The 15,224-nt window shown below is 45.5% G+C and overlaps 1 protein-coding gene across 2 annotated transcripts in view; it reads left to right on the top strand.

Annotated features, from left to right (window-relative positions):
* LOC119461323 (metabotropic glutamate receptor 5-like) overlaps positions 1–15,224 on the top strand; it is a 390,655-nt gene that overhangs the window by 354,921 nt on the left and 20,510 nt on the right. For both annotated transcript variants that reach the window (XM_037722591.2, XM_037722590.2), the window contains 3 exons: positions 3,376–3,502; positions 4,566–4,887; positions 6,277–6,909. In XM_037722591.2, coding sequence (XP_037578519.1) covers positions 3,376–3,502; positions 4,566–4,887; positions 6,277–6,909 — 1,082 coding nt within the window. The remainder of the gene's footprint in view (positions 1–3,375; positions 3,503–4,565; positions 4,888–6,276; positions 6,910–15,224) is intronic.

Here is a 15,224-nt window from a genome sequence, read left to right as displayed (position 1 = left end):
ACACGTGTAGTCGCACGCGCGCATGTACGCGTATACACGTGGAAACGCATCACATTACAGAGAGATTCCAGTGTTTCATGAGCCGTACTGTGTTTGTATGTGCGTTGCAGCGGAAATCCTGCGTGTTATAAGAACTTCGTTCATGTTATTTGTCACACTCTATACAAACGCTTACAGGCAAATATAGCCTGCAATGTAACTACACTGGTGAGAGTCACACCAGTACGCTAATATCACAGCGTTTTGCACCACCCTACACCTTAGCCGACACAAGCTTGGTAATTATGTTCAGCGCGTATGTTCCTAAATATACAGGAACGCGCCATCGCAGCGCGCTCCTGTCTCACGCCTTACTACGCCTAGTGCTTTTACGTCAAAGACCGCAAATGTCATTTTTTTATATTCAACGTCGTACTGAGAACATACAAAAGATAAAAGCCAGTCTAGATAACACTTGAAACGCAGCAAGGACTCATCGAGCTTTTTTCCATGCTTCAGAAGAAAATCCTGGCACGTGTGGGTCAGTTCGTTAATGATGGGGAAGGAGGTGACTTCCGCAGGATATTTTTCACCCATATTTATTTCTTGTGTTTTCTTTCTGTACCTACTCATCTCTGGTGAACACGTCTCCATGAAAATATATTTGTTTCAAGAAGTAACTAATAATAACAAAGAAGTCGGGTAAAATCTGCTGAGTGACCTCGCCCTGTGCTACCCGTGCACGGCCTGCATCAGCAAAACCGTGACGCCAATTTTCGAGCGAAGCTGTACCATTTTTAGAGCTACCGACGTGTGACTGCTTCGCTCGTTTCCTGTGAGTGGCTAGGAGACGGGGAGTCCGGATTAGGGATTTTCTGGACCATGACTCGAGTGTGGTCAACCGAAGGCGGCGGGTTTAGAAGTAAAGAAATATTTCAGTCTTTGTTCGAAAAAAGAGTTGTAGCAGCACATGGTGAAATCGTTCCAGCTTGCCAAGAAAGACGTTACATCCTTGAAACAGGCAATAAATGAAAAAAAAAAAGAATACCTGTACTAATTGAACCAGAATAGGTTTCTTTTCCTTAGAAACTGCAACAGGAAAGAAAATAAAACAACTTTTCCAAGCTATAGAATCGTTCCTGGCAAAGTCTCATCTAAAAGGTAATACAAAAACATGTTGTTTTTTTTTTGGAAGTTCATCTGGCCCTTGCTTAAAGATATCAAGAGTGTAACCCCCGTATTTCAAAATGCGCCTTAACTTAAAGCCGCAACTGGATTTGGCTAAGTCAGGCACCGGATAAAGCCTGATGTGATTGTGCCCGATATGCTCATTGCGTTTCCTTCGGCGCGTTCACATCAGGCGTTATCTTGTGTCGGACTTGTTCAAGTCAAATTGGCGCTTCAACTTAAAGCGTATTTATGAATTCCAAGGGTAAGTATTTTGTGTTTTACAAGTCTAAAAAAAGAATAAGTATCTTTTGGAAGGTGCACCCGGCTCACAAATACTTCTACAGCACACCTTGTCATTTGTATAAGGAGCTTAGCTCAAAATGGCTGACGTAAGATATCAGGTATAACTTTACAGATCACTCTTTGATCCGTGTGCACTCGCAGACGACTGCTAGCAAAAGCTGTCACTAAGGAGGTGGTCTATATATGTAGACCAGCGCGCTCCGAAAATGCAGAAATTTTAGTTTGTTATTGCCGCATTGCTTATCCTGGATTTTACCACAGTGAAGTGGCGTGCGAACGGTTTGTAACTGCTGGAGAAGAACGCTAACAGGAAGTAAAACAAGCAACACAGCAAGACAATACGCACAAGATGAGAACATGGAGGTTTATAAGCGCCGTCGATGAAGTGAAGGTAATCATGTGACTTCAAATTAGACGCCACATATCAATGCTTAATAAACAATTCTGTTGTTTTCATTATTTCAGCATGAAATAGCGTGTTTGCAACTCCTGCAGCTCGCCATTTCTGAATAAGTGAATCTCAACGTTCGCACTGATTTACCGTGCCACTTTTAAGCTAGAAACATTGCCTACGAAAATCATAGTTTACCTCTTTTTCACGGTGTGCAGTAAGCTTATTACCCCTGGAGTCGCAGTTTACAGGTAGAGTCAAATGTCTTTAAAATGAAGCGCTTGGGAACATCAAAGTCCTTCGTTATACAAATCACTTCATTTTAAAGAATGCGCACCATACCACTCCCAGCAGAGCAAGTTAAGCGCGCTCAACAAAAAAAAAAAAAAAACAACAACTTTTAGTTCCCATAAATGTGGAAGCATAGCGAAAGACGTGGTTAATTTTCTTCTGCACGCTTTCTGACGGACTGTGCGAATGATGCCGACCTTATGTCATCGAAGTTCATGTCACGCCCAGCCTAGAAACTTTGGAGCGACGCAGGTACAGCAGCAGAGCGTCGAATGCCTCCAGTGTCGTCAAAATGATTGGGTCTTCCGCAGCCTGTTCACCATTGCTGCCTTAGTCAACCTTCGCCTCTTTCCCGTAATTCATGGCTTCGACGACGTTGTCGTCGTCAGTTTCCAACAAGCCATCATGTCGTCATCAATCACAACGTATCCGTCAGCCGTGACGCCAGCTGCTATGTTGCAGATAGTGGTGTACGAGTTGACCGATTTATGGAGCTGCGCGACAGGACTGGAATACTCGCTGTCATTAGCTGCGGAGGACGGTGGCGGCGCCGCTATACGTGCGGTCATTGTAAAGGAAGAATGCAGTCTTCATGGACGAACGAATTTCTTCGTTGTATAGGGAAATTCGCTGTAGTGATCTTCGCTGTAAAGGCATTCTCACAATACACGTGAAATATTTGAATTCGGCCAGCTTCGTTATACAAGTAATTTTGTTGTAGAAGCGTTTCTTTGTAGATACGTCAGGATATATGGGTCGCGGAACCACCATTCTTTACCGAAGAAGTACTACATAGACTTGTTTTTAATGGCATGACAGTTCTTATCATTGTTTGTATGCCGTTGTCTCTCACAAATTGTTTCCCTATTGTGCTTGTTACAAACTGTTTGTACTTCATACTTTAAGTGCATATTTTGAACAACATTGTTCTACTTGCTGCCATTCTTTTGGCGTGATGTGTGACGTCTTGTTGCCATTGTTGTTAATGAAGTTACCTTGCTCTTGAGTAACGATTACTATTGCTTTCCACAAGTAGCCTTTATCAGCGGATCCTGAAGGTGTGTTTATCATCTGACATGATCATCGAAGGGCAGGTAAACTTGAGTTCAATTGAATTGAAGGTGCTCAGGGAATTATTACAAAGTGAGTGTTAAGCCGGAAGTCAAATCAAAAGTAGAATTAGGATGCCCCGGAGAGCATACGTGCCATTACAGCATGAACTCCTCTTCTTATTCTTTCAGAGCATTCACTCGGAAACGATGAAGTGTTGCTGGAACTGCGTGGCCTGCAAAGAGAATCAGTACGTCAAAGACGATTACACCTGCTTGGACTGCGAGAGGGGTTGGTGGCCTAACGAGAACCTCACGGGTGAGGCTTTGTTGCAACTTCCACAGGAACAACGTACTATGTGCAATCGAGGAACCCCTGTTTGGCCAGCAAAGAACGCGCAGTCTTTTTTTAAAAGTTAAGCACTCAAAGCAATCATACAAGTGTATCGAGAGTCGCGCTGTCAGAATATAATATAAATTAATTGTTTCTGTGGCCTTTTATGACGCAGTTGTTTCGACATTTAGCATCATGGTTTGATGTGTGCGAACATTTGTAAAGAACGGATGCGCCAGGGAAGGAGCCAGGAAGTGGCTATGTTATAAGTTTAAAGAAGCAAATAAAGATCAGTCTCAGCGTCGTCTGTGAGCATTGTGAAGTGCTGGTGAAAACACAGATAGCGACATTTTGTCGTTGTCATGCGTAAGACCTGCACGTTCGAGCGTTACCCTCGGCTCTTTCATCGGCATAAATATAAACATTGCATGAGATTACACGTTGCATAGGTTGAAGGTAGACGAAAGTGTACGCATCACGGCTGGTTGTATATCATTTAATTAACTGCGTCAAGAAAAGCTTCGCTTCACATAGACTCTAACAGGTGCGTTGAAAGCGCCTCATTTCGTTGGAAGCATTACCCTTATTGTTTCGGCTTTTTACAAGTAGCGTGAAACTGCAGCTGTAGAAAGCCGCCCTCAAGTACTGGCGAACTAAAGGGTTTGCGATTTCAAAGTATTGACTTCACCATTTTTCCATATCATATACGACAAACAATAGGAGTAATGGTTGCGTTGTTTGCATTGGCATGAGAAACTGCCAATCAGCTTCGAAATAGCATTTCCTAACGAGAACTCTTGCCATTTTTTCGTTTCCTTCATTGCCTCGAACGTGACTCGAACTTAGCATGGCACTCATCTTCCATCGGGAATTGTGAAACTGCGTGTCATTATTAACAAGACATTACATGTATAGCGTTGCAATTAACTTTCAGAGCTTTGTATACACTTGCTATAGCATTGTACTTAGTTGCATAACGTCGTAGATACAGCAACTTTTTTCTCTCTTTTAACTGTCTAACTTATTGCGAACATTTGTTTTTGTTAAGGCTGCGTCCGCATCCCGGAGGAGTACATCCACTGGACTGACAGCCAGTCACTGGCAGCCATGAGCATAGCTTGCCTGGGCCTGATGGCCACACTGGCCGCCATGATCATCTTCATTCGCCACAACGACACGCCCGTGGTGAAGAGCTCGACGCGCGAGCTGTCCTACATCATACTCGTCGGCATGTTCCTGTGCCACGGAACCACGTTCGCTCTGTTGGCCAAGCCCAGCGCACTAACCTGCTTCATCACACGCGTGCTGCCTGGTCTCAGCTTTGCCATGATCTACGCGGCGCTCGTCACCAAGACGAACCGGATCGCTAGGTACGTTGTCTCACTACTCGTTCGTTCGGTGCCTCCATGTCTCGAGTTCGTCAATTTGAACGTCCGACTCTGGAAAAATGCGGCTCCGGTTTAAATGTTCGCATTAACCTTACATTTGCGTAATCCGAACCTTCGGTTAATGCGAACCAACTAAACTAAATATTTGCTTTAACCTCGTCAAGGTAACTGTGGAGATACGATGGTACATTTTCTAAATCATAGATCTTGCCCATAAGGTGTGTTGGGGTATTTTTGAAAACAGGTGAGTCACGTAACTGGCGGTCAAATTTCGGCAGTGACTATATGAGAGTGTACCGAGAGTACTCGAATCAGAGGGGCAATAAATGATGGTTTTGAAAATCCCAACAAACTCGAAAGTGAAGCACAGCTTACTTTTTCTTTACTGGATTAATATCAGTGGTACACCGGTGGTAGAAGCAGTGATAATACCTTGTCTAATTTATTCAGGTTTTGGTTCCCTATTTCTGTAGGGATCGTTATCTCTATACTCAAGCGTTTTTATTAAGATCGAGGCTACACTGTATGGAAGTTACAAGAAGGGCTTTAATGGCCCTCACAAGAGCAATTATCTATACGCATTCCTGCTGTCGACGAATGGAGTAAGTGGATAAAAATTTTATGGATACCTGATGCCCCGATTGAAAATTATAAATTGCAGTCTTATTTGTTGGGACATGGCACGGCAGTGGCTTTCTGGTAAATCCACCGCATCAAAAAACAAAAAAAGGGACCATATTGAATGTCTAAGGAAGCCCACGCTCTATCTCGAAGCTCTGAGCTATGCAGCTAAGGTGCCAGGCTACCTAAATTTTTTCGTGCCATACGTCGCGCGGAAGCTTTCGTTCTCGATAGCACAAAAAAAGAGATCCCACCTGGTGGCGGGATCAGCACTCGCTGTCGCTGACGCGAAAATACCTTGTAGCTGCAGAAAAGCTAAAACAACAAAAAGGGAGGCTTAGTTTCACAAAGCTTATACTCAGCGATTCCAAACAGCCGAACAAGTTTTGTTCTGTTTTCTGAGCGCGCACCACACTGACGTGTCAGGCAAGTTTTATTGCGTGTCAATAAAAGCTGGGTTATAACTTCCAACGGTCGCGATTTGACGTCGGTTACCGATAATATTTGTACTCCTTAACTCTACGATCGCTGTGATGTCTTGCGATGTGTTTAAGCTCCCCCAATGTACCAATTACTTTGGAGAAAACTATTTATGTCATAACTGAGCTACAGAGCGTCAAAACTTCGCGTTTCGCTTGAAGCGGGGTCACCGCATCTAAAATTTTACCGCGCGACATCGCGTCCGTGAACGCTAGTGCGAGCACATAGTGCTATGAACCCCAGAGTATACCGCCACTGTCAAATTCGCAGGATCCTGGCCGGTTCCAAGAAGAAGATCATCACCAAGAAGCCTCGATTCATGAGCGCCACCGCCCAAGTGGTGATCACGTGGCTGCTCATCTCCGTCGAGGCGGCCATCATCGGCGCCATGGTGGTGCTCGAGCCCCCGGACAGCATGTTCGACTACCCGGCGCTGGACCGGGTCAAGCTCATCTGCAACACCACCACGCTGGGCATCATCGCGCCGCTGGGGTTCGACTTCTTCCTCATCGCGATGTGCACGGTGTACGCCGTGAAGACGCGCAACGTGCCGGAGAACTTCAACGAGGCCAAGTTCATTGGCTTCACAATGTACACGACTCTGGTGATCTGGGCCGCGTTCGTGCCCATCTACTTCGGGAGCAAGCACAAGGTGATCACGCTCTGCCTCTGCATCAGCTTCTCGGCCGAGGTGGCCCTGGTGCTCCTATTCATGCCACGCGTCTACATCATCCTCTTCCGGCCGGACAAGAACAACCGCAGCGCCTTCACCACGTCCAAGGACGTGCGCTGCCACATTGGATACATGAACTCGAACATGGCCGCGGCCACGGCCGCCGGTGCCTCGGCCGTCTCCAGGAACTCGTCACACTCGACGTCAGAGTTCTCCATGGAGTCACCCAGGTAAGCACCGCCAGTTCGGCCCCATTCAATGTGTTTGGTTGGCCACTGAGTTTGGGTGGACGTGTGTTGTGCACATGCTTCGTGGCATATGCGCTCTTCCTGCCATTTTTATAACCTCCTGTTTAAGCAGATACTGGTACTCGTAGAGTACTTGCCTATAGTCCTTCTTAATTCTGCAATAAAGCGCTACACAAAATAATGTATCCCTGGAAAGCCCTGGGAAGATGCAAAGGGGGTTCTTATGAATCCCACGTTACAAACACAACGCACGCGAACACGGAAACAAGTCACGAGTGGAACCGTCTCTGCATGCGCAGCAGCACAGACATATGCTTTACGTTTTGCGTAACACAGATGTCCAAGTGCAGGTCATCCTAGTCATATCCGGGCAAATACAGAATACAAAAATACATTTGTGCGTGCACAGCCTATGCATTATATCGGAGGTACATAAACAAGCACGATGTTTTACCGAAATGTGAAGAACAATAATCAGGTTTGGTAACCTTTAGAGATGGCAGATAATAAAAGAAAACTGTACTAATTACCGTTCAGAAGGCTGTTAATATTTAGCTCGTAGCTACAACCAAAATTTAGTACTAAGGCATTTTGTGGGTAATTGCTTTGCAAATTTGCGCCGAGATCGTGTGAAGTACTAAAGTACCAATTTTCGTATTTTAGAGGCTCTATTGACTCTTTTCGCGGAGCAGTTTGTTTTAGAGAAACCAGATGGCGCTCACGGCGGCGCGCCATACGTTTCCTCAGCGACCGCGCACGAATACGAAACGATTACCGCTTCTACCTTGCTTCCGTGCGATCAGCTGTCGGAAATGCAAGTGAGTTTTCGCCAACACACTGTGCTCCAATCATGCTAGAATAAATCATGTGGATTGAAGACGTGTGCAGTACTTGGCTGCAAAAATAGTGACTGGCATGTTAAGGAATGAAATGAATCTGTGTGGCCAAGTTCGCGGACCGCTGCTGCAACTGTCCGAACGTGTTACCAGCACTTCGAGATGGAAGGCTTTCCTCGAGGATACAGACATTTGCTCAAAAGCCAGCCTTGTATCGCTAACCTTCAGAGAAAGGGCTTCATTCCCAGAACGTCGTCAAGAGGGAGTACCACTCGTTAAACGATGACAAAGGGAATAGCGCCGCTTCCTGTCATAGTAAGTTTCGCTCACGTTAACTATGCACATCTGTCCCAAATGGCAGGAAAACTTACACCCACTCTATCGCCGACGTATCAAGAATAAGTGAATGGGCGCACACTTGAATATATGCGCACTGCATACGCACAATAAATGACGGACTACACCGATGGCGCACGAATCGAAGCTGAATGTTTTGTGACGGTCCACAAGAGTAAGCGTGTTACTAGCTGTAATATATACTTGCTACAAGGTATTACAATGTACAAAACAGCTACGTTTCAAGCCTTTTGTACAGCAAGAACAAATCTACCGGAACTGAGCACACCCGCGAGCGATTAGGCACAAAATAATTAGATAGTGGCCGCACCGACGAACTTCACTGAATCAGAAACTGACAAGCCACTCTTTCAAAATACTTGCCGAATAAAGAACAAACAGCAAAACACACTAATCCTGACTGAATTCATGAGCGGAATGTTTGGATAGAGTGGAATACATATTTAGCCCCACTTTTAGAACAAGCACCGTATACGCTACTTGCGCCGTTTGGACATAGCTTAATCAGCTCCGAAAGCGCTTTTGAATGTTCTCTGAAGCTGTGACCAAAGATTCCTGTCGTCCACCTAGTCACCGCGCTTACGATATCTCCAACCACAGAGGTTTTCTAAGCCGCGCCGGCGTCATACACTTCCATTGTAAACAAGGAGGCAACGGAGGCAGTTGAGGCAAGCAATGGACGCGTCACCACGTGATCAAACATGGCAGCGCCCACGGGATCGCCGCGAAAAGGGTCAATAGAAGAGGAAGGGCAAATCAATTACGTGTTGTAGCGTGATTATCTTTTTTTTTCCTTCTAAAGAATCATAAAACTTTGTCTTAAGAAGCGTATGCACAGGAACGGGTCTTTCGTTGGAATCCTCCGAGTAAACGTCCTGAACCCTAACCGAAATACAAAGAAGGCAATTATGAAAGACAGACAAATGCTTCTGTTTACTTTAATGGAAGGTTTTACCGCGCACTGAGCGTATATTTAGCATATCTTGCAAAACAAAACGCAGGACGACCAACCGCAAAACATGAGTGTGGCGTTTTTGGGGCGAGTTGGTGCATCTTGACTTCGTATACATCGCGCACCAAAAAACCGAAATGAAACAAAAGATAGACGGTGTCTTCATGTCTCTTTTTTTTTAGTTTTTTTTTTTTTTTTGGGGGGGGGGGAGTGCTCTACGTATACGAAGTCATGCACAACCATCGGCACAGAGGAAAAAGAAGAAAGGAGCTAGGTAGGGGGAAGGGAGGGAGGGAGGGAGAGTACAAGGGGTGCTTCAAGAGTAGATGTCGGCGGCAAGCAACTCGGGTAAGACCTCCAATACGCATGCATGATAAGCTCAGAATGCTGCTTTTTGACCCGAAGCAGGTTTGTTTAGGGGAGTTTTCTAAGCCTCTCTTCATAAGCCCGCTGCTGCAGCCACGGTCGTGTATGCATGTATGCCTACAGGGCGCTTGCAGCTAGCGGAACACGGGGAATGAGGTTTTAAATAAGAGGGGGCAAAAAGCAGACAGAGACGAAGCAGCCAACAGCAAATCCTACAACGCCGCCGCACCGTCTCGGTTTTCTTGAGGAACACACACACACACACACACACACACACACACACACACACACACACACACACACACACACACACACACACACACACACACACACACATATATATATATATTTTTTCTCTATTCCTCGGAACAACGTCACCTGCAGCTGTCACTGTGATGCTGCTCAAGTATGCATGCGTGCCTTATATCTCGGCTTCTGTGCTTGCCTTTCAAACGCAGTCACGCATGCAACAAGCTGCTTGCGGAGCGAGGCATAGAACCTCTTTTACCATCTTTTCTGCCTACCTTCTTTTCCACCGAAAAAAAAAAACGAAGAAAAAAAATTATCCTGGGCTCTCAACGTTCGCCTCACTGAATTCCTAGTTCCTTCGCTGCGAACCGTACAAAGATGCCTTCGAAGCCGCAGCGACGCAAAGGAGTTCAAAATGCATAAATAAGATTACGAAAAAAAAAGGGGGGGGGGGGGGCGGAGGGGACAGTACAAAGGAAGGGTCATAGAGGGCATGGCGAAGTTTTGCTGAGAGATGACTTTGTGCTCGTAGGCTAACACATGCTGGAACCCAAAACGGCATTGTTGTCTTGTAATAATAGTGGAGAAGACATACGTTTGCATATGTGTGCGCGCGTGTGTCTGTGTTGTGTGCGTGCATGTGTGTGGGTGCATGTGTGTGTGTGTGTGTGTGTGTGTGTGTACGTGTTTGTGTTAGTGTGATGACTGAGAGTGCGTGTTTGTTTAGATAGACAAGAAAATCATAAACCGGAAAGAGAGTTATGGAGGTTACACAAACCAGCGTTCGGTTTGCTACATGACAAGAGGTTAAGGCTCGTTAGTTAGGGATTTATGGCGCAGCAGTCATACCTGGCTCTAATGCCACTTACGAAAATGGTTGTTGAATTGCAGTAGGCATTCCGTTGACGTCTTCATTTGTTGAAATATCGTGGACCTATTATTGTAGACTCGTTGATCATTATTGAAAAGTGGCCACCGTGGAACCATTGCAATTTCATTTACCAGTTATTACGTTGATTTCGCTTGGGATTTCCGTGGAATAAACATTGTATTTTACCGAAATGTAAAGTCAAATGCAACATGAAAATTATTGATTTTAAAGTGGACTACAACGGTAAATCAATAAATTTTGGCATATCCCATTCAGGCACTGGCGAGCGTTAGGACACGTCAGTGTTCAAGCTACCTTTTGTAGTCCTTTATTCCAAGAGCCATTTCCCTGTATTATGAAAAATAAACATTCCATTTTGTAATAAAGAAAAAAGTGTATGAATACTTTTTGATCAAGGTTTTCATAATTTTATTTCTCCTTCATTTCCCTGGCCAGCATCGAAAACAGGCTGCTTGTTATGCTGGATATACACTGGCTGATGGGAACTTCGTGTACGTGTACTCTGGAAATAAATAAAACATACGATTAGTCAAGCATATACACTTTCTAAACGTTAAATTATTCATTACAGGCACTGATTTAGAAGAATATCACAGTCAATTCTTATGCTTTGTTTGTGTATATCTATTGATTGGACTGTTTGAACTTGTGGATCAGATATGACGGTGGGCATGTCTCATTACATTCACACGCAAAATGAATTTCAAATTAGGAACACTCGAAAAAAAAAAAAGAAAATTCCGCGGTTTTACGTGCCAGGGTACGCTTATTGTCACGCAGTAATTGGGGATTATGGAATAATTTTGACGCCCTGCGGTTCTTTAACGTGCACCCAAACATGCGATAAATGGGCGTTGTTGCATTCCACCTTCATCGGAATACGACCGCCACGGCCAGGGTGGAAACCGCAACCTCGAACTCATAGACAATGGGCTATGATCAAATATTGCTTTACCTGCTCCAATGTAATCTATATGATGAAATGTTTCTGCTTCCACAAACAATATATTGGCAGAACGAGAAAAACCAATGCCCTTTGGATGTTAAATAAAATGGACATCTTAAGAACTCAGCCAAGAAAATTCCGAAACAGTCACAGCATTATAGCCTACTAGGTCACGGAGGAGGAGAGGAGGAGGAAAAAGAAGAAAGGAAAGGCAGGGAGGTTAACCAGACGCACGTCCGGTTTGCTACCCTACACGGGGGAAGGGGTTTAAAGGGACGAAAGAAGGAGAAAGGTCGCAATTTCGAATAAGGTATAAGGCACATTTTACAATCACGTTTCTGCGTGCACAGATAATATATAATCGCACGTTATCCACCACTTCAGTTCATTGCAACCAACAGGTATATTCTGTTTAAAATGGAGCTTATGGAGCACTTGCTAAACGATTGGCATGAATGCATCTAACAGGCCTTGATTTTTGGTCAACTTTTAGTCTTTTGTGTAGTTTTGTAATTAGTGTTGAGCTGATCGGATGACCTGTCCCAATCAATTTTCTTTCCATGCGCAACAACTTCGTAAGTAACATCTTGGTCTCTAAATTATTAAAAGGGCACGCATAATTTCTCGGAAATAATTTTGCGATGGGATAAATGTTCAGAGCTAGGTCAGAAACGTGTGGCGTCGATCCTATTCGCAATGGGCACTTATTTTTTTACACTTTTAGAAAAGGGGAGACATTCCGGTTGCATTTGATCGATGACAGACCAGCCGGCCGGTTTTGTTCGATATAGCGGTGTCACATATTCACTTTCGATCGCGATCGAATTTCTCCACCGCGATTGGCTCTCTGTCGCAGCTTGCGCTGAGGAGCCAACCAAGAAATCAAGAAATTCAATCCAGATCCTAAGTGCACATTGTGGCACCGTAATCCCTTTTGTTAACGTGGTCGCGTGGCTTTTGTGTGTATGTTTGACAATTCCGTGAATAATCTTTACAAACAAGAGATGTAATTTGCACTTTCACAACTGAATTTTGTGAACTCTTCGTGAACATTTGTTTTATTGCATTTATGTTGTATATGTGCATGACTACTTTAGAACTGATTGTCACTGTATTCTTTTCTCCTGTCTTTATTTGAAACTCTTACATCGATTGGAGCATAACTATGAATTAAGAGGTAGCTTGAAAGGACTTGCATGGCTTCGCGTGTTGAAGTGACTTGGCTTCGGTTATAGGTGGAGCCGTTGGCCTAGGAACGAAATGTTACTATTGCGATAGCAATTATATGGACACTCAAAAGCAGATTTCTGCCGTCGGCGTCGCCGTCGCCGTCGCCGTGAGGTTCCGTATGACGTCAATGGAGATGAAATCGTCGCCGCGCGCCGCCGAACGCTGTATGTGCGAGTGAAAGAGCGCGAGGGACGCGCGCTTTTACGGGGAGTGAACGCACGGCGGAGAACAAACGCGCGTTCTGCGCTGTGCTCCCTTAAGGGTAAGTGGTTCTTGAGGGAAAGGGAAAGGTTGGCGCTATCTTCTGCAGCCCTTGAGGGAGCACGGCTCAGCGGGCTGCAGAAGTAGGCGTCTCTTTCCTCCTCTACAATCACCATATATGTAGAGTAAACGTACCTTCTTCCGACGCGCGAAAGGCTGTGGGGAGGGGGGGAGGGGCAGGGAAGGGAGGCGACGATTAGCTGCGGCATCAAGTGCCTATTTATATCAGAGGCTCCGGCAACAGTCACCAACGCTGCACGCATTTTAGGCGAACGCGGGCAAAACGCCGGCGGCGTCGACAACAGTTCTGCGTGTTGCCGGTGCTGCTGCATGTCCAAGTTTATACAGCTGATAAAGCTGCTATCATTACTCCGTATAGCTCTCTTCAAATTTGCTATCGCAATTGATGCTTCGCCTTTCAGGTGAAACTGCGACAACTTTTTTAATAATTCAAACTTTGAGACAGGGCGAACTGTATGGCATTAGAAATTAAGTTCATGAAATACTTTCCAGACACTTAGCGATGGCGGCAATCACTTTAGAGCAACAATCACTTTAGAGCACTTTAACCTTGACTCGGCGGGGTACACAACACACGCACGCGTCACGCATGCTCGAAGCAGACTCTACCTTTATCGGTATAGCTGTCGGCTTATCAAGCCTTCTCGACGTATACTCCAAGGGGCGCATTGTACCTCGTGACCAGTTTTCTACCTCGGTAGATACATGTCACGCACAGAAATGCTTTTTCTGGGACAGCCACTGCACCGATTTGAATGAAGTTTGTTCCATCTGAGAGAAAAAATTTTAATTTTAGTGACACTAGGAAGGAGAATTTTGATTTATGGCCTTGAAAGTTTTAACAGCGAAGCTGTTTAAGTCAGCCGTAATTTGTGGTTCGTATCAAAAAACTATCATCATCACTAATGACGAAAGAAATAAAATTAACTTTCTTGCCGATGCGAGATTCGAACCCGCGTTACCATGGTCGCAAGGCGAGCATCGTAACCACAGGTAGAGTGTACTAGATTGGGGGAGTGGGTCCAACGCAGGGTCCACGCTGAGGCTTTTTTTATTAAATAGCTGGTGGCACCACCGTCGCTTTCTCCCTAATGAGCGGCCCCGCGTGCCGGCCGGGCGCTTGTCGCCTCGGAGACCCTACCGCAGCTGCACGGAGCTTTGACAGGCTGATACTCGGTGGCGGCAACACTGATAATATTCCCCACCAATCTATTCTAAATAAAATGGAAAAATGGGCGGCGGAAAGAACACAAGCGATGCAACAACGACGGTGCGTCGAGCAGACGACAGCTACTAAGCCTGTGAGCTCGCCTCAGCCAATGAGCGCCGCCGAAACAGCCGGAGCCAACGTTGATTTGCCGGAAGTTCAGAATAAGGGGACGGCAGCGCCGCCACAATTTCCACGTTTTTTGCTTCACCCTCGGCGCTTGCCAAGGCGTCCGCCGGACCCACTCCACCATTCTAGTGCACCCTACCACTAGGCTATTTAGCCACGCTCGCAGAACATGCATTTAGGCGAACCATATGATTGCGTTCGAGCGACGTCGTCTTCGTCCACAGCTGGCGCATTCGCACGCACTCGTGCCAATGCTCTGCGAGGTGAAGAAGAGGTTTTGCGCGCTATGCTCAGGAGAGAGATAAAGAATATGAGAGTGAGAGAGAGAGAGATGCATTCACGGAGCGGGTCTGCTGGAACGCGTTGGCATTGGAACGCGGTGTCGGTGTGGCAAGCTGCGCTATGCAACGCGCAGTGACGGCCGTAAGTCCTAGAGAGCGAGCGAGAGAGAGACACGCCTTGACAGAGCGGGTCTGCTGGAACGCGTTGTCGGCATTGTAACGCGGTGGAACGCGGTGTCGGCATTTTGGCTAGCTTCGCTGTGTCTTGAGCTTTGCGCGGCCTGGTGCAAGCTTTCGCTTTTTTTTAAAAGATTTCCCGAAAATTGGTGAGTCAAAAAACAAAAATTGAAGCACAATGTTTACAAATTCATAACTTTATACGATAAACAGGTATCGCAGATTTGTAAAGTGCATTCTTTACGCATCTAAAGTGCACGAAATTGACGTAATAATTTTCAGCTTACCTGAAACTCCTCTAATGCTTACGAGGGTTTTGCAAACGTCTTACTCACAAATTAGTGGAATCTTTGAGAGCAGTGTATACTAAATCAATTTAGTCCGCTTTAGATG

The sequence above is a fragment of the Dermacentor silvarum genome, chromosome 8 (genome assembly GCF_013339745.2).
Source record: "Dermacentor silvarum isolate Dsil-2018 chromosome 8, BIME_Dsil_1.4, whole genome shotgun sequence".
Classification (NCBI taxonomy): Eukaryota; Metazoa; Arthropoda; class Arachnida; order Ixodida; family Ixodidae; genus Dermacentor; species Dermacentor silvarum.
This window is presented reverse-complemented; position numbering and strand designations above follow the sequence as displayed.